The sequence below is a fragment of the Bos indicus x Bos taurus genome, chromosome 21 (genome assembly GCF_003369695.1).
Source record: "Bos indicus x Bos taurus breed Angus x Brahman F1 hybrid chromosome 21, Bos_hybrid_MaternalHap_v2.0, whole genome shotgun sequence".
Classification (NCBI taxonomy): Eukaryota; Metazoa; Chordata; class Mammalia; order Artiodactyla; family Bovidae; genus Bos; species Bos indicus x Bos taurus.
This window is the reverse complement of record NC_040096.1, coordinates 31,243,062-31,271,003: the sequence shown is the minus strand read 5'-3', so window position 1 is coordinate 31,271,003 and position 27,942 is coordinate 31,243,062. Positions and strand designations below refer to the sequence as shown.

At 43.3% G+C, this 27,942-nt stretch overlaps 1 protein-coding gene across 1 annotated transcript; it reads right to left on the bottom strand.

The window, feature by feature from the left end:
- On the bottom strand, positions 1-26,052 carry FBXO22 (F-box protein 22). The gene is made up of 7 exons (XM_027521506.1): positions 25,812-26,052; positions 25,284-25,422; positions 15,570-15,657; positions 14,628-14,723; positions 10,979-11,143; positions 3,772-3,937; positions 1-1,078 (listed from the first exon to the last, which is right to left on the bottom strand). Exons 1-7 carry the CDS (start codon positions 25,952-25,954, stop codon positions 661-663), a joined length of 1,215 nt encoding a protein of 404 aa, XP_027377307.1. The 5' UTR covers positions 25,955-26,052; the 3' UTR covers positions 1-660.
- Between the last annotated feature and the right edge of the window lie 1,890 nt (positions 26,053-27,942).

Here is a 27,942-nt window from a genome sequence, read left to right as displayed (position 1 = left end):
CTTTGTCCATGATGCAATGTCTTTATTGAGGGAAAAGGAAAATGTTTTCCCTTATAATCAAATATGGATTAGCCTTGGCAATTCATTTGACTAAGCAACTTTATAGAGTACTAAAACAAAACAGTTCTTTAATACTTATCAAGTGAAAAGTCAGTAATAATTTTGTTACAGCTTCTGAATAACATGGTGCAACTGTAAAGCAGAGAAAAATTTATCAAGCCATCTGTATAGTTTTCTCTTTTATTAAGGAAGGAAAAAAAATCTTCATGATTCTGCTGAAAGATCATCTCCCACTGCAGAGGTAGTCATGGAATGTCTCAGCTCTCCTTCCTTCGATGGATCCTTTCTCAGTCTTCCCATGCAGAAGACTATGTAAAGTCCTGTCATACAGCAGTCACACAGCCTGGTGCAATAGTCATAATTGGTTCACTTGTGCCTGATGCAGAAATTCTCAACTCTGGGTCCCCATTATGTTATATACAAAGTTATCCTTCCTCTAATACATTAAAAACTACCAAAAAAATCTTTAGAGTGTCAAAGCTATAAAACAGATACATATAAAGTTTCTTTTGTCTGAAATATACACCTCCCAAGTTTCCATTTTCCAGAAAAGGCAGAGCCTACAAGCTACATATTGTGAAAGCCACTTTACAGGTGGCTTTATTTAGATGACCCAAGATGAATCAGTGCCATTATTGTTGTATAGCTGTGAAATAGATCATTATAGTTAAACTCATTACATTTCTTCAGTATAAAGTTCCCAGTGACTATGCGATCGCATCCAATTTCTCCATTTCCAAAGAAGCCAAATAAAGGAACACTAGGAAAAAACTTTCTAAATGCATCAGCCTCCACATTCTTCTTGGCTCTGTAATACTGAGAGCCCCTGCCGACGCATGCAAACATGAAACCAATGGTGTTCTGCTCTGGAATGTTTGCTGCCTTGAGGCGCTGCATTGCAGCATCAGCAGTCTTCTCGTCATTGACATCCTCGTTGAGAAGCACTGTGGCACCCTGGACTTGGTGTCCACTAAATGACAGTCCGACCACACCAGTGGCATCAATGTCCAGGGGGCTCCTAGGAAATGAAATCAGAAAAGTGGCGACGTGTCATGAAACACAATTCAGATTTACAGTGTAAAAGAAAAGAAAATATACAGGGTAAAAGAAAAAACTCCTCCCAATTCTCACTGGTTGAGAAGTGCTGCCTTAATTTACGGTTAGTCTGAGGTGCTCCCTCCCCAGAGGTAAGGCAGAAAGGGTTACAGATGAAACTACTGAAATTAATACAATAAAAGAACGCAGAAGGCAGATCTGCGGAGAAGAAAGCAATTCTTTCTTCAGTCATAGATACAAAGGGGCCAATGCATCACCACAAAGATTCTAAAATCCAGCCTGGGCTGTCGAGGGGCACAGAGCATCCTTACCTTACCCTCTTCCTTAGAAAGGAACCTTACAACTTTACTCATATATACAATGCTGAAGCTTTCGGCATTATTTACAGCTTCAGTACCTTCTTATCCCCTACCTCAGCTTGTCAAATTTAATATTCAATCATGGAGGATAATTTTATTAGAATCCATAATTCCAGAAGTTTTAGCTGTCTTCTATTTGGTCCATAAAGAAACAGGTTACACTGCTGTGTCTTATTTATTGCTTTGAGCCAATAATTAAGTTTAATCTGAAGGACAAAAATCACATTTTCTTTTTGTTTCTATTTACCTGGCATTTTTTAAAATGAAATACTTTGTGGTTACTAAAGAAAATATAAAGTGTTAATAAAGTTGTAACACCCACTGGGGGAAACCAAGTAAGTACCTTTTTTTATCAGGCTTAGCAACATCTGAGTCTGTGAACAGGCAGGATTCACTGGGTTAATAAGAAACTGAGACTTAAAAGGCTTAAGCAGTAAGGCCCTTAAGGCTAACCAGTGGCAAAACGAGTCTCTGAGGGGCAGAACCATCTTCCGGAGTCTGTAGCTGCTCCTTTAACGTTATTGCATTTCCTCTTCGGTGTACAATGCCGACAGGTGTCTCCTGCCTAAAAGAATCAGTCTTCTTTTTTTTAGAGGGAGAGGGGTTTATATCTGGACACCACTAAAATGAAGCACTGATATACTCGATGGCTTCCCTTACTCAATGACACAGTGTAAAGACCACATTAATGTGTCACGTAAAAGGTAATGATTGCTGGAGGGTGTATCTCCCCATATTAGGTAGAAAGGGTGTGTTACATACAGACAGCCATGCTAAACTAACTGGCCAGCATCTCAGATGGTACATGTCTGAATGAGTTGGCATTTCAAAGATAAACTGTAAGCTAATCACCATTGCCCTATCCGTATATAATTTAAAAGTAAAAGACAATAAGGAAGATTAAACAAGAGGGGAAATAACCCACAGACAGTGACCAAGAATCAGGTATACTTATGCATGAAATCCAGTGCTTAGAGTTCAGTGCACTTGGCTTTCCTCCCTTCTTCCTCAAGTTCCAGGAAACTCAACTTAGCATCTGCTTTCCCTGACCTGTCGGTGCTGACAACCAGGATGGAGATTATGACTGGGATGATTTAAATTGCTCTTAAAGATACTGATCTCTAACGGTCCGTCTCCATGTCACTGCTCTACGGTCCAAATACTAAAAATACAGAAACAACGAGGTTTGCAGGAAATATTTGGGGTCGGGGGAATGTTTCATTTTCTTCCTTTCGGAACAGCAGGTATTTATGTCCACTTAATTAGCTGAAACTCAAAATACTACATACTTTCATTGGACATGGAAAAGTAGAAGTAGTTCAAGATAGAAGAGCAAATATTTTTATCTTTGAAAACAGACACCTTAGTAATAAAATCAAAGAGATACCATTTTTGAACTTGAAAAAGCCTTTCAAAAGATTTAGTATAGTATTTTCCAAAATGTGTTCCAAGCAACATTGCTTATACGTGGAGTCTGAAAAAATGGTACAAATGAACTGATTTACAAAACAGAAATAGTCATAGACGTAGAAAACAAACAGGGTTACCAAGGGGGAGGAGGGGGTATCAACTGGGAGGCTGGGGCTGACATACACACACTATATAAGACAGGTGAGTACAGAGCATGGGGAACTTGTTCAGTACTCTAATGGCCTGTGTGGGAGTAGGATCTAGAAGACGGATGTATGTGTAACTGATCACTCTGCTGTCCACCTGAAGCGAGCACAACACTGCAAATCAACTATACTCCAATTTTTTTAAAAATCTAATACAGTGTTTTTTAAAATGTGTGCTGAATAATACCAGTAGGCCTGCAAGATGCTTCACGGACAAAAGGTTCTGTGGCCAAATGTATTTAAGAACTGCCACAAGTGACAGTATTACCCCTCCCTCTAAAAGATCCAAAGCACTGAGCACAGCACTAGGGGTTCCAAGAAGTTTTACCACAAAGCTGTGCTACTGAACCACACATTTCCTTTAGAGGAGAACACAACCAGAGGAAGTGATATGCTGCAGTTACAGAGTGATGGAGCCATCCAGAAACGCAATAATGTTGAAGGTCAATTTTAAGGAGAGTGTAAGTCCAACTAGGAATAAATTCTTAAAAGGATAACATATAAATTTTGTTCTTCAAAGATAAGCAGAATTACGTTGTGTAAGCCCTTCAACCTATGTCTGCTGCAAAATGGAATGAACCATTAGCAATCCTTTAAACATGATTTTTAAAAAACCCAAAGTGATGTAAAGCTGAGAACATAACCATCACACGCAGAAGTCAAAAGCACGTCAGACATACTTTTCAGAGGTCAGCGATGCCAGGTTGTCCACCTGGCCTCCAGCCAAGATGACGTTCATGTCACTGAAAGTGCTGACGACTCGCTGCAGGTAATTACTGGCTCCCACCTTACAGCAGTTATAGCCAAATACAAGGACCACTCGAAGCTCAGGGTTATCTAAAAGACCTGCAGAAAAACGAAGAGTGACCATCTAAAAAGAGAGTCTTTGAAAGAAATCCTTAAAAAGGAATTGTGAGTCATTTTTCAAAATGAAGTGTTATTGCTAATGTCTTACACGCCTAATTAAGAACAACTTAGTGCTTAAGCTGTCAAGTCTTCCATTCTTTTTTGCAAGCTCTAACATTACTCAAAACCTTTGCTATAATTAATTTTTAACCATTAAGAAAATTAAACGGCTATTTGAAAATAATATAGTCAACCTTCAACCCAAATAAGGAAGCAGCTGTGTAACCGAGCAGCACCCCTTGGTGGGCCTGGGCACAAGCCATCTCCACTCAGGCCGCCGCCTGCCATGGAAGGGAACCCTGGTTTACAAAACAGAGTTAGATGCAGTGGGAATTTAAACGTCCAGAGGAAATGAGACGCCACGAACCCCCTGCAGAGGGTTGAATGTGATCTCCCCCCACATTCCCAGGAACGAAGAATGTGACCCAACTTGGGAAAAGGGTCTTTGCAGGTGTGATTAAGGATCTTGAGATGTGATCATCGGGACTGTCCAGGTAGGCCCTAAATACTACACAAGTATCCTTACTAGGGAGAAGGCAATGGCACCACACTCCAGTACTCTTGCCTGGAAAATCCCATGGATGGAGGAGCCTGGTGGGCTCTAGTCCATGGGGTCACGAAGAGTCAGACATGACTGAGCTATTTCACTTTCACTTTTCACTTTCATGCATTGGAGAAGGAAATGGCAACCCACTCCAGTGTTCTTGCCTGGAGAATCCCAGGGATGGGGGAGCCTGGTGGCTGCCGTCTATGGGGTCGCACAGAGTCAGACATGACTGAAGTGACTTAGCATAGCATCCTTACTAGAGAAACAGACAGAAGAGGCAGTGTGACCTTAGAAGCAGAGACTGAAATGATGCAGCCATAAGGAATGTCAGTGGCACCAGAAGGAGGAAGAGAAAAGAGATCCCCGCCCCTGGAACCGCCTTACTCCAGCCTTCTGGCCTTCTGTACTGAGACAGAATAAATGGTGCTTTGAGCCACTGAAGTTTGCGGTAATTTGTTACAGCAGCCTTAGGAAACCAAAACACCACTAAAATACAGGCCTTATCCACATATTCCAGGAGAGAGAAGGTGGATTAACCATGGGAAACTCATTCCAAAGCAGGGAAATACTCAACTCTGGAGCCCTTCTGGGATGTAATTCTGGAATGAAAAGTAGCTACCACTAGAGGGCAGCACCGTCTGGGCAGGAGGTAGGCAGGACACACATCCCCGACAGGCTCCCAGGCTTTGGGCAGGACACACCCCCCCCCGAGAGGGTCCCTGGCTTTCTCATGTGCCTCTGGCACCCTGTTCACAGACTATCAATTTGAAATCTGACAAACAGGTGGCTCTGGGAGAGGAAAAAGAAAAAAAAAATCAAACACATGACCCACATTCGAGTATCCACTGACTCAGCCACATGACTTCCACCTTCATAGGGTAAAGGTTGCCTGAAGTAAAGCTCATTCAAGCAAACTGGGGTGGGGTGGAGATGAATGACCAGTTCCTAACATGAAGTAATGACTTCTCCAGGGAGACTGCCTCTGGTCCATTTCTAATTCTCTCCATAGCACATCACTGATTTGGATGGTAAGAAAGTGAAAGTGAAGTCACTCAGTCGTGTCCAACTCTTTGCGACGCCATGGACTGTAGCCTGCTAGGCTCCTCCAACCATGGGATTTCCCAGGCAAGAATACTGGAGTGGGTTGCCATTTCCTTCTCCCGGGGATCTTCCCGACCCAGGGATTGAAACTGGTCCCCTGCCCTGCAGGCGGACTCTTTACTGTCTGAGCCACCAGAGAAGCCCACATTGCAGGAAGAGTAAGAATATTAGTAAAAGCCAGTACTTTCAAGACACCATATACCCCAAACCATTACTAAAGGGCTCTTATTCTCCACACAGACCAGGCCAGCAAATTTTCAGAAAATGTTTCTTTTTCTTTTTCCAGAATGACTATTTCGAGTCAGAAGAGGCCTGTGGGGTCAACAGTGTAGTCTTATTTTACAAATAAGGGGTGATAATCTCAGGAAAGCGACTGGCCCAGGGCATCTTAGCAGACTCGACCCATGTCTCTTGACTCTCAGTTTTAAGTTTTAGAAACCTGAAGACTTCTAATCTCTCCCCTTCCTACTGTTTTCTAAGCTCTAGACTCTTTTACAGTTGCCGACTAGGCACCACCCTCGTTCAGCCAGCGCATACCCGGTGCTTTCAACGTCTCCCTCCAGCGGTCTTGTTCTATAGCCGACCACGCACACACACACTCATCTAGAAACCAGACCCACTTCCCTCCACCCAACTTAGAGAACAAGTCCACCGCAGCCCAGGCTGGCTGCCTGTCGAGGCAGACAGGTCTCTATCATGTACCGGAAGGAAGGTTCAAACGCCACGCCACTCAAAATTGAGAGGCCTAAGATTCACGAGCCTGAGAAGATGACCACCCAGCTCATTTTGAGGTAAATCCTGGCACTGCCTTCAGTCCTGCCTCTGGTGAAACAAGCGGGTCCTCTACTCGGTGCAAGTGTCTCAGAACTTCCAACTTCAAGAAAGCAGGCTAGCCATCTTCCCAGCTCTGGTATTTGCTGGGCAGATGACACACTCAACCAGTGAGCTCCAGTTCCCTGTTCCTGGAAATCCAGCGTGAGACGGAAGTCACAGCAGACAGTGCCTGGAGGGCACGTGGGCCACCCGTTCCCTTGGCAGCCCTGAACACTGTTCGACGGCACACAGCGCTCGGTGACCAGGCCTCTCGGGCTTGGATCCCACCACTGCTACTTTAAGGAATCACAGCTGGGGTGATGCCACCACTCTATGGTGTTCATAGAGAGACATGGTACGAAACAGCTTCAAAGACTCAACGTGTTTCCTGTAAGGGCATATGGATCCACTAGAATTTATCACAGTTCTCGGAAGACTGAGTAGCGTTCTACTTCTGTCCTGGCCCGGCAAACCAGGGCCCCAGCTCTAGCAAACGCTGACAGTCTGCACCTCAGGTACTACCCATGGCCCTGGCTGCACTATGCCCCTCCTACACGTGAGCCTCAACTCAGAATTCCTCCACCGATCATCTACATATCTTTTTTGTAAGCTGCCTTAAATTCATTTTCAAATAAGGCAGAATATAAATTCGTTACAGATATGATCAAGCTGGAAGGTTAAAAGGAAAAAACTAAAATCTAGACACCAAGACCAGTATCAGGTTCAGGAAAGCCTACTATGAAGAACTATTCCAAAGACTGGCCAGGACTGCCTGAAAAAACTTTAGGTCTGTGTGTTCAGATTTCTATTCTTTTTAGAGAAACCTCTCTCTGAAGACAGCTCTTTTATGAACTATTTGAAAGTGATATAATCTAAACGCATGTAGAATATCGACAATTACTTTAAATAGGTACGCAACAAGCAACAAAGACTTATTGTATAGCACAGGGAACAATGTCTGGGTAACTCAGCTGCTAAAGAATCCGCCTGCAATTCAGAAGACCTCAGTTCGATTCCTGGGTCGGGAAGATCCGCTGGAGAAGGGATAGACTACCCACTCCAGTCTTCTTGGGCTTCCCCAGTGGCTCAGCTGGTAAAGAATCTGCCTGCAATGCGGGAGACCTGGGTTCGATCCCTGGTTTGGGAAGATCCCCTGGAGAAGGGAACGGCTGCCCCTGGGAGGGACATGCTGGCATCACGTCAGGATCAACCAAGAGTCAGCAACATCAGCTGCCGAACCTCCTTCCCCTCCTCCCCCAATTACTGTGCCAGCTCCTTTTTCTTCAATCACCATTAAATAACCTGGTGTTCCCAAATTTCCATCTGTGGTTGAGACCATTCTCTTGAGCTTCAGACCTATATATTAACTGTCGAATCAATGTTCCCATCTCAGATTCAACGTGTCCAACCCAGAACTGGTAATCTGATTCTTCTGACCTCTGTCCCCATCTATTCCGTTCCTCAGAGCGCCTGCCGTGGCAGAAACCCGGGTGACAACACTGCCACCCTCCTCATTCTCAACTCCCAACATTTAAATCCATCACCTCAACCTCGATTCCACCTCGAAACTTCATCGTGAATCCATCCATGTCTCTACAACTCCACTTGCCACAACCACAACAGCCCTGATCTTCTGCATCCTCTCTTGTGTCCCTCCAAAATGAGCACACCACAGCCAGAGGGGCAGTTTCAGAAGACTTAGCTGGCTGTGTCCCTCCTCTGCCTCGAGTCCTGGCTTGCCACTGCCCTTATGTATGTAAAAATCCTTGGTGTGTCCCCACAACGCAGAGCCAGCCCCAGCCTGCCTCCTGGCTCACACCACACTCCCTCACCTTCCATCTCACCATTCCCTAGACACACTGGAATTCCTTATATTTCATAAATGAGCCAGTGGCTGCACAGCAGTCCTGAAGGTGAGCTGCCAGGCCCTTTCTATTTCCTGTCCTTTGATCTATTTTTGTCAATAACTGGGAAAGAAGGCACAATACTTGTACGATCCTCTTCCTGACTCCACATGTGAGGGACCCCTGCCCACTCCAGTTCACTCCTCCTCAGGGCTCTGCCCAAATGTCACTTTCCGAAGACCCCAGGGTGGATTAAGTCCTGTGCTTATGTTTCCCAGCACTTCTGTGCGTCCACCTGGTAACACTTACACATCGGTGTACCGCATTCAAAGTCGGCCTGGCCTGCTGAACCGGGAGCTCCAGGAGGCATCTCCACAGCCCCACACATGCAGGCCTGGCAGAGGATCTGCACAGGAACAGTTTCCAATGAACCAACACTGGCTTTTACGGAACATGGGTATTTCTGATTTCACTTCGAAAGCATCAAGTGCTGGCCCATCTACATGTGTATATCTATATATTTTTTTCATTCCAGAGACTATTTTTTAACACGGGGTGGATACCATACAGATCTCAGAACAACCTGTGTCTCTTCAGGGCTTCACTTGTGGTTCAATCGGTAGGAATCTGCCTGCAATGCAGGAGATCGGAGTTCGATCCTAGGTGGGGAAGACCCCCTGGAGAAGGAAATGGCAACCCACTCCAGTATTCTTGCCGGGCAAATTCCATGGACCGCAGTCCATGGGGTCACGAGAGTCAGACACAACTTAGCGACTAAACCACCACCACCACGCCTCTTTTAAAAAATGCGCCATTTTGGTAAGTTCTTCAAAAAGAATGTAACCAGGGTATGTGTGTGTGTATTATATATATGTATATTTATATATATAAAGTAATATGTACTGGGACGCTGGGTCTGATTATGACACACCCTATATACAAGGTCTAGAAGGACTCTAATATCTCATGCGAGGTCCCTGCCCACAGAGACACTGCCCATCTCGCAGGAGGCTGAGGGGGCTTTGTTTATTCACCACAGGCTTTCCACACACCACCTTCTACTCAGAGCAGCCAAGTCTACAACGCAGGGGAACACAGCCCAGGCGCCAAATCTGGCCCCTGCCTTTGCATATAAAGTTTTACTGGAACAAAGCTGATTTTTGTGTACTGTCACAGCTGCTGCAGTGCTCCAATGGCAGAGCTGAACAGATGCCACTAGGCCGCATGCCTGGCCAAGCCTCAAACAGTCACTACCCGGCCTGTAGAGAAAGTGTGCTGAGCCTGTGGGACGCTTCCAGGAACGGGGTGCCGTCCACGGCCACAGAATGTGGCTGACGAGCTGCGCCGGGCGTCTGGCTCAGGGCTGCAGGCTGGGGCTCTGTGGAGAAGGGGTGCCCACATCACAGCCTCCCTCCCTGCCCCCCTCAAATGCCTCCATCTTCCTGTCCACTTACAAGGCAACAGTCCAAACAGAGAAGTACAGAAAATAGTACGGGAAAGGATAGAGATTACCATCTCAATCTAGGCAGAGCCTCAGTTTCCAGAAGGTCATGAACAGGATGAAAACAATGGCTTGGAATAAGTCAAAACTGTTGCCAGCAAACAGTTCAGCGAAAGGACACCAATAAAACCACGTCACAGAGCAGAAAAACATGGGGCTCTTTCCTGTCAGTTTTCTGATTCCTATACTTAGAACCACAATGCAAAGGTCTAAAACAAATCCAATAACTATTTGATTATAAAATAGATGGTTACTCCCACTCAAGATTTTGAGTCTTTCTTATAAATGGACAAAACTAGGCTTCTAGCTTCAAGCAGTGCTACCACAAAGACCTCAACCATGGATCCCCAGGCTGCTTTAAAACAGAAGAGACCATGCCCAGAAGGCACCGTACTCACTTCTGGATAAAAGAAAAGAGACAGCACAGAAGAAGAAACCATATGACCTTCAGCAAAGGCACCAAGTCAAAGGCCAAACAAGTTCCTCTAACAAGTTAACCCCAATCAGTTCACCTGCAGAGTAGACGAAAGGCCTTAGCACTGCTTTGCTTGAATAGTTTAATGCTTCCTATATTAAATTAAGCTTTCTCATTAGTGCTTAGAAACGGAGCCAACCCTTTCTATCAACTCTTATGCATGACCTGTCTACATCAGCCAAGTCTCCTGCCTGGTATTTCCTAGTAAACCTTTGTTTGATAGACTTTGCTTTAACTTACACTATCTCTAGAACTTATCAAATTCATCACACTTATTTCTTTCTAATTAGTCGGTATTGAACTAACCTGTATCTTCTAGTTTTTTTTAAATAAATGCTTATTACTATCACAAAAGAGAAATAAAACCTTAAACTTTTCAGCTTCAAAAAACAAAACAGGACAAAATGATAAAAAAATATTCAAAGAGGAAGAAGTCCTTCAAAATTCAGAATTAAATGCAAGTGAGTTTTTAATCAATGGAGTATTTGTGGAAAATTCATCTCTAGTTCTCTCAGGTTGTAATGTAAGTAAAATAATTTAAAAAGTGGATCTATTCTATCAAAAATATTGCACCAGGCTCTGTTAATCACTAGTTTGAACTGTCCACATCTGCAGTAACTTGTACTTAATTCAGACTCTCTTGCGAACAAACAAAATCAATCAACAATGTGGGCAATTAATGGTAAACATAACAACTTACCTACTTCAGTGAGTTGATGCCTTTCTAGTGTTAATTTCTTTGGATCCTTAATAAAATGAAAGGGCTTTATTTTTATTCCTTCAATTTGAGGAAATAATAGAGCAAAACCAGATTCTCCAATTTCTATTTCCTGAGGTCGATTGCTACGTGATCCTATTGGTGTCACTAGGAAAGAAGGTAAACCATTTTGTGAACAAATTCAATGAAGACAGCCACACCTCATACAAATTACCCAGTTTACTAACATAATCAATTAGATAATAGGCCACTACCCAAGTAAAAGTTTCTCAGCTTTCACATTTTTAGGAGTATAAGGTCATGTCTATAGTTTACTTTCAAACTGTTTAGAAAGAAATGTTTTCATAAACACAGAAAAAGCACATGTTTTTCACTATGGTGATCTAGATGAAGGCATATGGGTGTTTATTGTACTATTCTATTATTCTGCCACCTTTTCTATAGATTTGAAGTTTTTCTAAATAAAAAGTTGGGGAGGTAGTAATTACAACTTCACAGCAATTCTACTTCAAAAACATTTATCATCAATGGCTGTTTTAGAAATAGTTACTAATTGTAGCCTAAGAAAAAGGAATCCAATCAGCTGTCGTGGTGGAAGTGTTGTTGTGACATGTGTGGAACTGGCTCAAAGAAAGCACTCAGCTGCAGGGGAACAAGAATCAACAGACAGGGTGAGGAGTGGGTCCAGGTCCTGAATAAAGGGAGTTGGAATGATACTCCCTCCCAACATGAAGATAACACGGGAACTTAGGGAGAAAGATGCGCAATGCTCTGAGCGAGAGGAAGGCTTCAGGTAGACTGCCCACCCGTCACTATGGGATCACGGAGGCAAAAGTGTTGCCTGGGTCTGCCTGCCCTCTCCTGTCCCTGACCCCCAACTCAAACTTTAGAGTTTCTACTTGGTCATGCTTTGAGGAAGTCACAGCGGGCAGCGTGACTGCGCACACACAGGCCCAACAAGATTAACTCAAAGAACAAAGAACTCAAAGCTGTTTTTATAGAAGCACTTGATAATAGCTAGTAATGGGTAACTAGATCGCTCATTTAAGGAAAAATTAAGAGTTAAAATCAGTCACTGCCATCATTTTTTCAATCCAATGAGAAACAAAATTTGTGATGAAGGGGCTGATATAATAATATAGGAGCAGGAGCTAATCGAAGGACACATGAAACAGTCCCCATCAACCATGTATCTACCCTTCAGATCAGATCAGATCAGTCGCTCAGTCGTGTCCGACTCCTTGCGACCCCATGAATCGCAGCACGCCAGGCCTCCCTATCCATTACCAACTCCCGGAGTTCACTGAGACTCACATCCATCGAGTCAGTGATGCCATCCAGCCATCCCATCCTCTGCTGTCCCCTTCTCCTCCTGCCCCCAATCCCTCCCAGCATCAGTCTTTTCCAATGAGTCAACTCTTCGCATGAGGTGGTCAAAGTACTGGAGTTTCAGCTTCAGCATCATTCCCTCCAAAGAAATCCCAGGGCTGATCTCCTTCAGAATGGACTGGTTGGATCTCCTTGCAGTCCAAGGGACTCTCAAGAGTCTTCTCCAACACCACAGTTCAAAAGCATCAATTCTTTGGCGCTCAGCCTTCTTCATAGTCCAACTCTCACATCCATACATGACCACAGGAAAAACCATAGCCTTGACTAGCCGGACCTTTGTTGGCAAAGTAATGTCTCTGCTTTTGAATATGCTATCTAGGTTGGTCATAACTTTCCTTCCAAGGAGTAAGCATCTTTTAATTTCATGGCTTCAGTCACCATCTGCAGTGGTTTTGGAGCCCAGAAAAATAAAGTCTGACATTGTTTCCACTGTTTCTCCATCTATTTCCCATGAAGTGGTGGGACCGGATGCCATGATCTTCGTTTTCTGAATGTTGAGCTTTAAGCCAACTTTTTCATTCTCCTCTTTCACTTTCATCAAGAGGCTTTTGAGTTCCTCTTCACTTTCTGTCATAAGGGTGGTGTCATCTGCATATCTGAGGTTATTGATATTTCTCCCGGCAATCTTGATTCCAGCTTGTGTTTCTTCCAGTCCAGCGTCTCTCATGATGTACTCTGCATATAAGTTAAATAAACAGGGTGACAATATACAGCCTTGACATACTCCTTTTCCTATTTGGAACCAGTCTGTTGTTCCATCCAGTTCTAACTGTTGCTTCCTGACCTGCATACAAATTTCTCAAGAGGCAGATCAGGTGGTCTGGTATTCCCATCTCTTTCAGAATTTTCCACAGTTGATTGTGATCCACACAGTCAAAGGCTTTGGCATAGTCAATAAAGCAGAAATAGATGCTTTTCTGGAACTCTCTTGCTTTTTCCATGATCCAGCGGATGTTGGCAATTTGATCTTTGGTTCCTCTGCCTTTTCTAAATCCAGCTTGAACATCAGGAAGTTCACGGTTCACATATTGCTGAAGCCTGGCTTGGAGAAGTTTGAGCATTACTTTATTCACGTGTGAGATGAGTGCAATTGTGTGGTAGTTTGAGCATTCTTTCTCATTGCCTTTCTTTGGGATTGGAATGAAAACTGACCTTTTCCAATCCTGTGGCCACTGCTGAGTTTTCCAAATTTTCTGGCATATTGAGTGCAGCACTTTCACAGCATCATCTTTCAGGATTTCAAATAGCTCAACTGGAATTCCATCACCTCCACTAGCTTTGTTCGTAGTGATGCTTTCTAAGGCCCACTTGACTTCACATTCCAGGATGTCTGGCTCTAGGTCAGTCTGTAAACACTTGAAATCCTTTGTACTTCCTTGCATAGGACTTAATATCCAATCAAAATTCTTTCAGTGAAGATTACAAATGCCAATTGTGGAGTAGTACTGAGTGCAACAAAGTAAAGGATCACAGCTAACATTCACTCCCTGCTCACTACATGTCTCTATTCTAAACACTGCACGTGTGCAATTCACTGACTCCTCAGACTCTCTGGGAAAACTACTGTCAATCACCCCCATGTCAGAGAGGGGGAAACGGAAGCTCCATGAGGTCAGTGAGCTCGCTCAAAGTCATGCAGACATAGAGTGCTACAGCCGGGATTTCCACCCAGGGATCGGAACCACCGCACCATGATGGCCTCAACGGGCTCTCCCTCCCCAAAGAGCTAGAGAACAGTCAAAAATAATTAAAAGCAGCAAAAATTCACCAGGAGCAAACCTATAAAAAAGAAAACTTCATGGTATACGCTTCAAATAGTGGCAGCTAAGGAGAGAAAGAGAAGTGCATGAGGAAGGTTGAAGGCAGTTCCTGTCCAGGCCGACCTCACGTCCACCCACCAGAAACAGTTCTGGCTGAACTGCCAGAAGTGGGAATTCTCACTCATACTTTCTAATTTGTAGAGAGGATGAATGAGATCTTTGTCTTTCTCTGAATGGCTACCTGGAAGATATGAATTATTATTACATGTGGCTTATATGGACAACCCTGAGATTTGAAACATTAACCACAATAACCTAAGGAGCATGAACGTAAGTCAAATATAACTTGAAGGTATAGAAGGCCAATGTTATCGTACTTTGGACGGCCAAAAACATAAATCTGCTTTAAGCTACAAATAACCCACCAGTCCATAGGACCCCACATTAATGAAAGCCAGGAAATCAAGTTGGTATTCTCTCACCTACAATTCCTGGGGTCACAATCCCAAGGACTTGGCATTGTTTTGGGAAGAGCTTCTCAAGGGCAAACGCTGCTTCCATAGTAGTTCTTTTCCTGGCTGCAGTAATACAGAAGAAGATTATCCAGGCCATCCATTTAAGGTCAAATTTGATGAAGAAAATAAAAGCAAATATTAAATAAAGTTTAAGTCACTTAACACTAGAACACATTACAAGGACGTCTAAAAGCTTTGATTAAAACCAAAAGTCGTGTTTTGTTGCTATGAGTCCCTGTTTTATAAGTTAAATTCTAAATCTGACCTTCAGCATTGCCAGTTTGTCTTTTCCAGTTGTTCACATACTGCTTTTGCCTCAATGACACAAGCAGTAGCCGCTGGATTTCAGATGGACTATTCTTTCTGTTAAGCTGATACGAAATCATGACTTTTCTAGAGCACAGTCATCTGGAATCAAATCACACAATGACAATCCACTAAGTCTTAACTCTGGGGTCAGTGTGCCCATCATGGGACACAGTCTGCTTCTTCACTTAGCAAGCCAAGAAGAATGCACAGTGCTGCCAGAGAACTTCGGTGAACAGTCATCCAACACAGCAAAAGGCTGGAACAGCCAAAGACAGACATTCTGTTTTAACAGTAAAATGCAAACGCCTGCACACGAAGTCTTTCGAAATGAGAGAACAGCTCTCCAAAGGCCTTGTGTCGAGTGTACCATGGCGTTTGGAACCTCTGGATAGAATCTCTGAATCTTTAGACTGCAAGGTGTGCAATCTCTGACGCAGACGCTTCCTCAAAAGTTCAGAGACACTATATGCATGCATTCTTCAGGGAGCAGGCCCACAGCCTCAGAAAGTCAGTAACTCTCAGGATGAAAACAGTACTCATCTCCAAACAGAGGTGCACAAGGAAACAAAAGAACCCAAAACTTTGTCCTCTGCTGCTCACCTCTCTTATGGCCACGACACTCCTCCAGATTAATGAAATTTTCTGAATCAGCCATGTAAAGAACTGTCTGTGGTAATATATGGACATTCTGCAAAGGAAAAAAGAAAAAAAACAGAATTTGATCACACAAATCTACCAATGCTTTTGTGGCGCTTTCGAGTTCTGCCCTGACCCAAACTGCCATCGCCCGACCCTTCTTCAGGCCAGTGTTGGTGTTTTGAGTCCATCTACTCATTCGTGTTTCACTCACGCTCTTTCATTTTCAGTTCATTCATTTGTTGAACATATATTATTTCTTCAGGTCACAATCATTCCAGCCTGACTGACGAAGTTCATTTTCACAATAATTTAAGCTCTTAGACAAAAACATTAAGTACCAGCAAAAGATTCCACTGGCTCTATGTGAACAGGTATCACAGCAACAGAAACATCTCAGCAAGAGGAAAGGTACAGACTTGTATTACTCCTCTTTTCTTTGCCAGATTAAATAATCCAGGCCTTCATTTCCGGTTTGCTAACTAGTTAGTTTCCTACAGGAATCTATCGCTCACCATTAGCTGGACAAGCTCACTTCTGTATTTATCCTTCTGCAGCTTTCTTCCTCTTGCTGAAGATTGTTCTTCTCCTAAGAAAGAGCTAAGTGCCGCACTCCATAATACCTTTTCCTAGACTTCCTAAGGACCGCTGACCTCGTGTGTGACATCCGTCATCCCAGTCATTCTTACTTGTGCCTTATCTCTTACAAGGGACAGCTGTAAGCCCTTACAACCTGGGCTTATTCAGACTCATGTTTTCCACCAAAATACATATAACAGACAAGTGGCGAAGCAGCTCAACTTAATGAAAAGGGTGTATACAGTTTTCCTCCTAAGCTGGTTACTTTCAAAGATTTTTACTATCAAAATGGAATGAAGAAGATAGCATTCAGTAAAGCCTCAATAGGAGTTAAATGAAAATGAAATGTTGATCTGGGAAAGTTAAGTTGTTTTGGAATAGATTCCATATAGACAGACTCATAAAAGATACTGAGACAATGATGAGTGGCCTCAGGGCTGTATAATAAACTATGGATACAGTTTCTGTGGTCTACAAGGCATCGTCAAAGAATATAATTTGGGGAGTAGGGGGCAAGATAACAGTAATAAGACCTTCAGCCCACATCCTACCACAGACACTCCAAATTTACAATTATTTACAGAGGAACTACTGATGGGAACAACCTCAAGACTAATGGAAAAAAATTTCCACAGCTGAAGACATGCAGCAGGAACCACCATGAGAAGGCAGAAGGGGGAAACTGGAGATACAGCACAGAGGAGACCACACCCTCAACAGGCAACCTACAAATGTGAGGATAATCACAACTGCAGAGGCTGTCCCCAAGGAGGAAGGGATCCGAGCCCCACCCTGGATCTCCAGCCTATGGGTCCTAAAGCCAGGAAGATGAGGCCCTAGATCATCTGGCTCTGAAGGCCAGCAAGGTACAGAAGGCTCTGAAGGTACAGAAGAGCCAGAGGGCTGGAGGAAACAGAGACTCTATTCACAAAGGGTGTACACAAAATCTCGTATGCTCTGAGTCCAAGCTCAGAGGCAGTAATCTGAAAGAAGGCTTGGTCAGATCTTGGAGAGCCTCCTGGAAAGGCAGGAGGCAATGGGGACTCTCCCCTAGGGACAGAGATGCTAGCAGCAGCCATTCCGGGGGAGCTTGTTCTACCAGGAGGACCCTGATGCCGCTAGCACCACTGTGGAGTCCCTCCTCTAGCCTATCAGTGCCATGGGCTTACCTACCTACCAGCCCTTGTCCTGCCTTGGCCATAAAGCCAACTTCACTGGAACCCAACCCCACCCGCCAGCAGCCGGCAGCCTCCACATGAGCTCCTGGCAGCCAACCGGGCTTGGGGGCCAGCCCTGCCTACCAGAACACCCACAGCAGTCACCTCTGCCACAAGAGATGAACCCTCGCAGCCCACATAAGGGGTACTCCTAGAGGATACAGCTCTGGTGATCAGACAGAACTGTGCTTCTGGGCCCCCTAGGACATCTCCTTCTTCTCCAAGATCAGGAAGCATAACTGATCTACCTGATATAAAGAAATAAAAACGGAAAATCAGGAAAAATGAGGTGACAGAGGAGTATGTTCCAAACAAAGGAACAAAACAAAATCCCAGAGGGAGAACTAAGTGAAATGAGATAAGCAATCTACCTGATACAGAGTTCACAGTAATGATCATAAAGACGCTCAACGAACTCAGGAAAAGAATGGATGAACACAGTGAGAAGCTTAAGAGTGACTTCTAAAGAACCAAACAGATCTGAGAAATACAGTAGCTGAAATAAATTTAGCTACACTAGAAGGAATCAACAGTTGATTAGATGATACAAAGAAATGGATGAGTGAAGTAAAAGAGTAGTAGGAACATCTCAAGCTGAAAAGAAAAGAAAAATCTTAAATGACAGTAGTTTAAAAAATCTCTGGGATAACATCAAGAGTACTAACATTCACATTATAGGAACCCCAGAAGCTGAGGAGAAAGAAAGTGACAAGAAAAGTTACTGGAAGAATAATAGCTAAAAACTTCCTTAACCTGGGAAAGGAATATCCAGATCCAGAAAGCACAGATCCCAAACAAGAAGAACTCAAAGAGGTCCACACCAAGGCACATTACAATTCAAAAGGCAAAACTTAAAGCGAAACTCTTAAAAGCAGCAAGAGAAAAACAACTAGTTATGTACAAGGGAACTCCCATAACATGGTCAGTTGACTTTTCAGCAGAAATTTTGCAGGGCAGAAGGGAGCAGCAAAATATGTTCGATGTGATGAAAGGAAAAAACCCACAATCAGGAGTAGTCTATTCGGCAAGGCTATCGTTCAGATTTGAAAGAGCAATGAAGAGTTTCACAGACAAGCAAAACCTCAGTTCAGCACCTCTAAGTAGAATTTACAAGAAATGTTTAAGAGACTTCTCTAAACATCTCACCTGGAAATAGAAAAATCTAGAAGGAAGGTTAAAAGACAAAAGTAAAGTAAAATCATCAATATCCACAAAAAGTTGTTAAAGGATACAGAAACCAAGAAAAGGGAAAATATGATGTCAAAAATGATAAAGAGTGGGGGTGGATGCAGGTTTGTTTGAATGTGTTCAAACTTAAGAATCACCACCTTAAAATAATCACATACAGAGGACAAAGGAAATCAAACTTAACACTAAAGACAGTCAGGACATCACAAAGGAAGCGAGCAAAAGAAGGAAAAAAGAACTACATCAACAATCAGGAAACAGTAAACAGGAATAAGCACATACTTAATTTTTATTACTTTCAATGTAAATGAACTAAATGCTCCAATCAAAAGACACAGACTGGCTGAATGGGTAAAAAAAAATAAGACCCATATATATGCTGCCTACAAGAAACTCACTTCAGATCTAAAGACACACGCTGAGAGTAACGAGATGGAAAAAAAGTGTTCCATGGAAATGGATATGAAAAGATAGGTAGCACTACTTTGATAAAGAGATTGATACAACAAGATATGACAATTGTAAGTATATATGCACCCAAAAAGAGAACACCTAAATACATAAAGCAAGCAGAAACAAAGGGCGAAAGTGCCAGTAACATCCTAATAATTGGGAACTTTAACACCCTACTTATATCAATGATCAGACTGTCCAGAGAGAAAATCAATAGGAAACACTGGCCTTGAACAATACATTAGGACAGACAGACTCAATAGATATAACATATAGAACATTCCATCCAAAAGCAGAATACACATTATTTTCAAGTGTACCTGGAACATTCTCAAGGATAGATAACATGCTAGGCCACAGAACAAGTCTCAATAAATTAAGAAGTCAGAAATGACATCAAGAATCTTTTCTGACCACAACACTATGAGACTAGAAATTAACCACAACAAAACGAAACACTGGTAGGCCAAATATGCAATTAAGTAACCAATGGGCAACTACAGAAGTCAAACACCTGCTGACAAATGGAAATGTGAACACAGCCCAAAATCTGCGGAATGCGGCAAAAATGGTTCCAAGAGATAAGTGTACAGCAATGCAAGCCTACCTCAGAAGACAAGAAAAATCACAATTTAAAAACCTAATCTTACACTAAATGAACTAGAAAAAGAACGCAAAAAACCCAAAGTTAGTAGAAAAATCATAAAGCTTAGAGCAGAAATAAATGAAATAGAGACAGTAAAATAATAAAAAAGATCAAAGGAACTAGGAGCTGGTTCTGTGAAGATAAAACTGACAAAACCTTTAGCCAGACTCATCAAGAAAAAGAGCCCAAATCAATAAAACAAAATGAACAAGGAGCTATTACAACTGACCCCAGAGAGATACAAAAAGATTCAGAGATTACTATGAACAACTATAAGCCAACAAGATAAACACCTAGAAGAAAGGGATAAACTTCTAGCAACACATAATCTCCCAAGAGTGAATCAGAATGAAACAGAAAATATGAACAAACCAATTACTGACAATGAAACTGAATTAGAAATTTAAAAACTCCCAACAGACAAAAGTTCAGGACCATACAGCTTCACCAGTGAATTCTATACCAAACATTTAGAGTTAACACCTATCCTACACAAATTATTCCCTAAAAATGAAGAGGAAGAATGGCTTCCAAACTCATTGTTATGACATATACCCTGTACCAAAACCAGATAAAGACACCACAAAAAAGGAAAATTACAAGCTAATATCCCTGATGAACAAAGATTCAAACTCCTTAAAAAAAATCAGCACATCAAATTCAATAATACATTAAAAGAGTCATGCACATGATCAAGTGAAATTTATCCCAGGGATGCAAGGATAGTTCAATATATGCAAATGAGTCCACGTAATACACCACATTAACAAAATGAAGAATAAATACCTGATCATCTCAATAAATGCAGAAAATTTTTTGACAATACTCAGTATCCATTTATGAAAATAACTGCACAAACTGGAGACAGAGGAAACACACATCTACATAGAGGACAAAAATCACAGCTGAAATCATACTCAGCAGTGCAAAGCTGAAAGAAAACAACTCATAACATAAGGAAAAAGACAAAGATGTCCACTCTTGCCACTTACTCTCAACACAGTATTGCAAGTTCTAGCCATGGCAATTAGACAAGAGGAAGAAACAAAAGGATAATTTGAAAGAAGAAGTAAAACTGTCAGTGTCTGCAGATAACATAACACTACATATAGAAAACCCTAAAGACACTAGCAGAAAACTATTACAGCTATTAAATGAATTCAGTAAAGCTGCAGGAGCCAAAATTAATATACAGAAATTTGCTGTGTTTTTATACGCTAACAATGAACTATCAGAAAGAGAAATAAAGAAAATAATCCCCAAAGAATAAAATAACTAGGAATAAAACAACCAAGACATAAAGGACCTATACTCAGAAAATCTTAAGACACTGATGAAAGAAACTGAAGATGACACAATGAAACAATATACTGTGGTCACCAAATGGGAGAATATTGTGAAAATGACCATCTACCCCAATGCAATCTATACATTCAATGCAATCCCTACTAAAATACCAATGACATTTTCACAAAACCACAACAAATAATCTAAAATTTGTTTTGATTACTGTAATATAGTTTGAAATCATGGAACATGATACCTCCAGTCTTGCTCTTTTTTCTCAAGGTTGTTTTGGCTATTCAGGGTCTTTTGTGTTTCCATACAAATTTTAGAGGCTAAAATCAGAACTATCATTTGACCATCAATTCCACCTCTGGGTATTTTTCTGAAGGAAAAAAAAAAACTATTTTGTTAAGATATATGCTGTAAAGAGCAATATTGCATAGGAACCTGGAATGTTAGATCCATGAATCAAGGCAAATTGAAAGCGGTCAAATAGGAGATGGCAAGAGTGAACATCGACATTTTAGAAGTTAGCGAACTAAAATGGACTGGAATGGGTGAATTTAACTCAGATGACCATTATATCTACTACTGTGGGCAAGAATCCCTCAGAAGAAATGGAGTAGCCATCACGGTCAACAAAAGAGTCCTAAATGCAGTACTTGGATGCAATCTCAAAAACGACAGAATGATCTCTGTTTGTTCCCAAGGCAAACCATTCAATATCACAGTAATCCAAGTCTAGGCCCCGACCAGTAACGCTGAAGCTGAATGGTTCTATGAAGACCTACAAGACCTTCTAGAACTAACACCCAAAAAAGATGTCCTTTTCATTATAGGGGACTGGAATGCAAAAGTAGGGAGTCAAGAAAAACCTGTAGTAACAGGCAAATTTGGCCTTGGAGTACAGAATGAAGCAGGGCAAAGGCTAATAGAGTTTTGCCAAGAGAACGCACTGGTCATAGCAAACACCCTCTTCCAACAACACAAGAGAAGATTCTACAAATGGACATCACCAGATGGTCAATACCAAAATCAGATTGATTATATTCTTTGCAGCCAAAGATGGAGAAGCTCTATACAGTCAACAAAATCAAGACCAGGAGTTGACTGTGGCTCAGATCACGAACTCCTGATTGCCAAATTCAGACTTAAATTGAAAAAAGTACGGAAAACTACTACACCATTCAGGTATGACCTAAATCAAATCCCTTACGATTATACAGTGGAAGCAACAAATAGATTCAAGGGATGAGATCTGATAGACAGACTGCCTGAAGAACTATGGACGGAGGTTCATGACACTGTACAGGAGGCAGGGATCAAGACCATCCCCAAGAAAAAGAAATGCAAAGAGGCAAAATGGTTGTCTGAGGAGGCCTTACAAATAGCTGTGAATAGAAGAGAAGTGAAAGGCAAAGGAGAAAAGGAAAGATATACCCATCTGAATGCAGAGTTCCAAAGAATAGCAAGGAGAGATAAGAAAGCCTTCCTCAGCAATCAATGCAAAGAAATAGAGGAAAACAATAGAATGGGAAAGTCTAGAGATCTCTTCAAGAAAATGAGAGATACCAAGGGAACATTTCTCACAAAGATGGGCCACAATAAAGGGTAGAAATGGTATGGACCTAAAAGAAGCAGAAGATATTAAGAAAAGGTGGCAAAACAACACAGAAGAACTGTACAAAAAAGATCTTCGCGACCAGATAATCACGATGGTGTGATCACCAACCTAGAACCAGACATTCTGGAATGTGAAGTCAAGTGGGCCTTAGGAAGCATCACTATGATCAAAGCTAGTGGAGGTGATGGCATTCCAGTTGAGCTATTTCAAATCCTGAAAGATGATGCTGTGAAAGTGCTACACTCAATATGCCAGCAAATTTGGAAAACTCAGCAGTGGCTAAAGGACTGGAAAAGGTCAGGCAATGCCAAAGAATGCTCAAACTACCACACAATTGCACTCTCTCACACACTAGCAAAGTAATGCTCAAAATTCTTCAAGCCAGGCTTCAACAGTACGTGAACCGTGAACTTCCAGATGTTCAAGCTGGATTTAGAAAAGGCAGAAGAATCAGAGATCAAATTGCCAACATCCGTTGGATCATCGAAAAAGCAAGAGTGTTCCAGAAAAATATCTACTTCTGCTTTATTGACTATGCCAAAGCCTTTGATTTTGTGGACCACAACAAACTCTGGAAAATTCTAAGAGATGGGAATACCAGACCACCTGACCTGCCTCTTGAGAAATCTGTATGCTGGTCAGAAAGCAACAGTTAGAACTGGACATCGAACAACAGAGTGGTTCCAAATAGGGAAAGGAATACATCAAGGCTGTATATTGTCACCCTGCTTATTTAACTTGTATGCAGAATACATCAGGAGAAACGCTGGGCTGGATGAAGCACAAGCTGAAATCAAGATTGCTGGGAGAAATATCAATACCCTCAGATATGCAGATGACACCACCCTTATGGCAGAAAGTGAAGAACTAAAGAGCCCCTTGATAAAAGTGAAAGAGGAGAGTGAAAAAATTGGCTTAAAGCTCAGCAGTCAGAAAACTAAGATCAAGGCATCTGGTCCCATCACTTCATGGCAAATAGATGGGGAAACAGTGGAAAATTGTGAGACTTTATTTTCCTGGGCTCCAAAATCATTGCAGATGGTCACTGCAGCCATGAAATTAAAAGACCTTTGCTCCTTGGAAAAAAAGCTATGACCAACCTAGACAGCGTAAAAATCAGAGACATTACTTTGCCAACAAAGGTCCATCTAGTCAAAGCTTTGGTTTTTCCAGTAGTCATGTATGGATGTGAGAATTGGACTATAAAGAAAGCTGAGCACCAAAGACTTGATGCTTTTGAACTGTGGTGTTGGAGAAGACTCTTGAGAATCCCTTGGACTTGGAGATCCAACCAGTCCATCCTAAAGGAAATCAGTCCTGAACATTCATTGGAAGGTCTGATGCTGAAGCTGAAACTAATACTTTGGCCACCTGATGTGAAGAACTGACTCATTGGAAAAGACCCTGATGCTAGGAAAGATTGAAGGCAGGAGGAGAAGGAGATGACAGAGGATGAGATGTTTGAATGGCATCACCGACTGAATGGGCATGACTCTGAGTAAACTCCGGAAGTTAGCGATGGACAGGGAGGCCTGGAGTGCTGCACTCCATGGGGTCACAAAGAGTGGGATACGACTGAGTGACTGACTGAACTGAACTGATGCACTGCAGCATTATTTACAATAGCCAAGATATGGAAGCAACCTAAGTGCTCACAAAGAGATGAATGGATAAAAATGTGGTACACTTAATAGACAGTGTATTAAAAAGTAGAGACATCACTTTGCCAACAAAGATCTGTATAGTCAAAGCTACGGTTTTTCAGGTAGTCATGTACAGATGTGAGGCCTGGACCATGAAGAAGGCTGAGTGCAGAAAAATTGATGCTTTCAAATTGTGGTGCTGGAGAAGTCCAAATTCCTTGCACTGCAGAGATCAAACCAATCGATCCTAAAGGAAATTAACCCTGAAGATTCATTGGAAGGACTGATGCTGAAGCTAAATCTCCAACACCTTGGCCACCTGACGTGCAGAGCCTATTAACTGGAAAAGATCCTGATGCTGGGAAAGACTGAAGGCAAAAGAAGGGAGCAGCAGAGGATGAGTTGGTTAGATAGCATCACCAACTCAGTGGCAGTTTGAATAAACTCTGGGAGTTGGTGATGGACAGGGAGGCCTGGCCTGCTGCAGTCCATGGGGTCACAGAGTCGGACACGACTGAGCAACTGAACTGAATTGAAAATGCCCAGTATGTGGAGAATGGTCAAAGAAACCATGGCACATCCTTACAATACGCAGTCATTAAAATTGCTATTTATAAAGTCTTCATGACCCGAGAAAAATTTCCCTAAATTACAGAATAGCATCACCAATTCAATGGACAGGAGTTTGAGTAAACTCCGGGAGTTCGTGATGGAAAGGGAGCCCTGGCGTGCCTGAACTGAACTGAAATGCTGTGCTTAGTCGCTCAGTGGTGTCCGACTCTGCGACCCCATGGACTGTAGTCCGCCAGTCTATCCATGGGGTTCTCCAGGCAAGAACTGGAGTGGGCAATTGCCATTTCCTCCTCCAAGGGATCTTCCCAACCCAGGGATCAAACCCAGGTCTCCCGCATTGCAGGCGGTCTACTTACCGTCTTGAGCCACCAGGGAAGTCAGGCCGTATACGAATTGTTTTAAAGTACTTAATCTCAACGATTGACCCACCAACCTTGCAAAGGACTGTACGCGACACCCCTTACTTGCCTCAAGCTCTTCGGCTACCACGCGGACCAGGCAATGCTGCGCCAGATGGCAGGGATCCGCCGAGAGCGCGGAGATCCAGGTCACATTCCGATGAGTCCGCAACACTCTGCGCACACACTCCCTCCATAAGCGGCACACGCTGGGGACGCACACGCACAAAGGACTGTGAACGGACGTTCACTTCCCTTTCTCCTGCAGCTCTGTACAGACCTCCCTCCGCTCGCCCCCACCCATAACCTCAACAGCAGGAGATCGCTACGGGATCCCGGGTCCCCGGGACGGTGAGGCGTCTGGCACCGGTTCGGAGGCAGAGCTGGGGGCGGAGAGAACCGTAGGGGGAAACTGGCTCCTCTGGGAAGGGTCCCCGGGAGCACTACGGCAGGTGTGCTGGGGTACGGGAGCGCCACCTGGGGACACGGGGTCCGGAGCCGGGGTCAGCCCTGGGTCCCGACGGTATCCGCCCACCCGCCAGCCCAGGCAAGCCCGAGCCAAGTCCCGAGGTCAGCTTCCCGCCTCCTCTGCCCTCACCCGGCCACCCGCAGCAGCGCCTTAGCGGGCAGGAAGGTGAAGACACGCTCCACCACCTCCGCTAGATTACTCAGCACGAAGGTGCTTCGCGGGTCTGCGGAGGAGGAGCCGCAGCAATCGCCGCCGCCGCCCACCCGCTCCATGCCTCACCAACCCCACCAACCCCACCGGGAAACAGTACGGCGGCTCGGAGGGAGCGGCTTAGACAGGGCCCTCGGCGTACTGAGCAGGCGCGCGCGCCACTTCCGGCCGATCCGGGGAGGCGGAACTGCTGCGGGGAAGCCCACGTGACTCCAGGCTAATACGTTTCCGGCGCTGGCTTTGGATGGCGGGCAGGTGTTTGGAAGGGGAGCTTGGCGGACTTAAGAGTCCATGGGGTAGGAGAGTCGGACAGGACTGAGCGACTAAGCACAGCACACACACAGTCACGCGTCCTGTAATTCTTCTGGGACTTTCCCGGAGGCTTCACGCAGTCAAACCAGATCCACCTCATTCTGTGCCGCTCACTGCTCTTGTAGCCGTATTTCCAAGTCTTTCATGAATTCTTGGAGTCAGACTAGAAAGTGTTGTTATCAGTCTTTACAGTCCCGATGTCAGTTAAACAACAGCATGAGTCTGATTTTTGAACAGATAGTATATGCTTTTAAAAGTGTGAAAATCAATACCTTTATTCAACACCGTGTAGCCCTCAAGTTCTGAACGTGTAAATCAGCTTACAGAGTACCTACCATTGCTGTGAAACCACGCCCCAAACAGCATTAGTTCCCTGCCTATAGCATCAGATTCACCTGGGAAATACTCAGCTTGGCGCGTTCTCGGTCCCCACCGCAGGCTTACTATGCGGGCTGGGGCCCAGCAGTCGGAGTTTTAGCTTTACTGTGATTTAAATCTACCCCTGATGCAAGTTCAAGTTGAGAACCACAAACAGAAAAATATAAGCACAGCAGATACTGCTGTCTCCCCAGGGAACACCCACTCCTCCTGTAGCTTCCTTGCTGACAAGGCCCTGATCTGGTGCCCAGCTCTTGGCTGGTAAATGTGGTAAGTCTAAAAAAAGCAGGTCTCAAACATTTTGACTTCAGGACTGCTTCACATTCTTAAATACCGACAACGTCAAAGAACTTATTTACGTGGTATATTTACGTAGTATATTTATCATACTAATTCGCTTAAAATAGTTCATCACACAGAGTAACTTATGAAAAAATAACCTTACCAGATCTCCACTCCATTCCCCAGTATTGCATAGAGTAGCATCTTTACATCTTATAAACCTGTAACTATTGACATTAGTTAGTATTAGACAGCTGGATCTGCTTCTGAATTCAGTCTGTTCAATATCATGTCTATCACATCATGTAGCCTCTGGAAAACTCCACTGTACACCTGGGAGAGAATGAGAGTGAAAATATCAAATAATGGTTTAGTGTTGCTTTGACCTTGAACACCTCCTAAAAGGGTATCAGGAGTCTCCAGAGTTCTCCAACAAATTATGAAACCTTGAAAACCACTGATCCAAACTAATCATGATAGTTTCATTCTTTTGACCAGCCATTAATTTAGGGGTAGACAAATGCTCTAGTTCTAGGCCCAGAAAAAGTTGTGTTTTTTTGGGAGGGGGGTAGGGGGACCTCTAAAGACTTTCTCACTTCCTAAGGAGACACTAGGGCCGTTATCTACCTCTGGATGGATTTTTAAGGTGGCTGCACATTCAAGTCTATCCAAAGATAAAACCAACACAGAACGATCTCAAAGCAGCAGAGGTACTACGCCTGGAGTTTTCCTACCTCTGTACTTCTTGTATGTGAGAAATTGACAATTGTGTGAAGAGGCTATGGGTACACTGAACAGGGAACAGATTACTGTACCTTGGGGAATTAGGAAAGCGACGCAGAAAGTAGCACCTGAATTTATATTAAACAATCAGTGTGGGCAAGGGAAGAGGTTGAGGAAACCCTGAGTATGCCAAGTCTATACACACCAATTCTGGGTTTTCCAGCTTTCTCTTGTGAAATCAATCTACCTTAAGCCTCTCCTCACCCCATCCCACCATATATGATCCTATTCCAGAAACCCAACAGAGCCTATAGAAACTCAAAGAGTATCTGTTACAAAAGGAAAGTGAAAGAGG

Coding starts and splice junctions, on each gene's coding strand:
- FBXO22 (XM_027521506.1), bottom strand. CDS start 25,954: ATGGAGCGGGTGGGCGGCGGCGGCGATTGCTGCGGCTCCTCCTCCGCA. Junction 14,724..15,569: donor GTGTCGTGGCCATAAGAGAG/GTGAGCAGCAGA, acceptor GTATTACTGCAG/CCAGGAAAAGAACTACTATG. Junction 3,938..10,978: donor GCATCAACTCACTGAAGTAG/GTAAGTTGTTAT, acceptor GTTTTTCTGCAG/GTCTTTTAGATAACCCTGAG.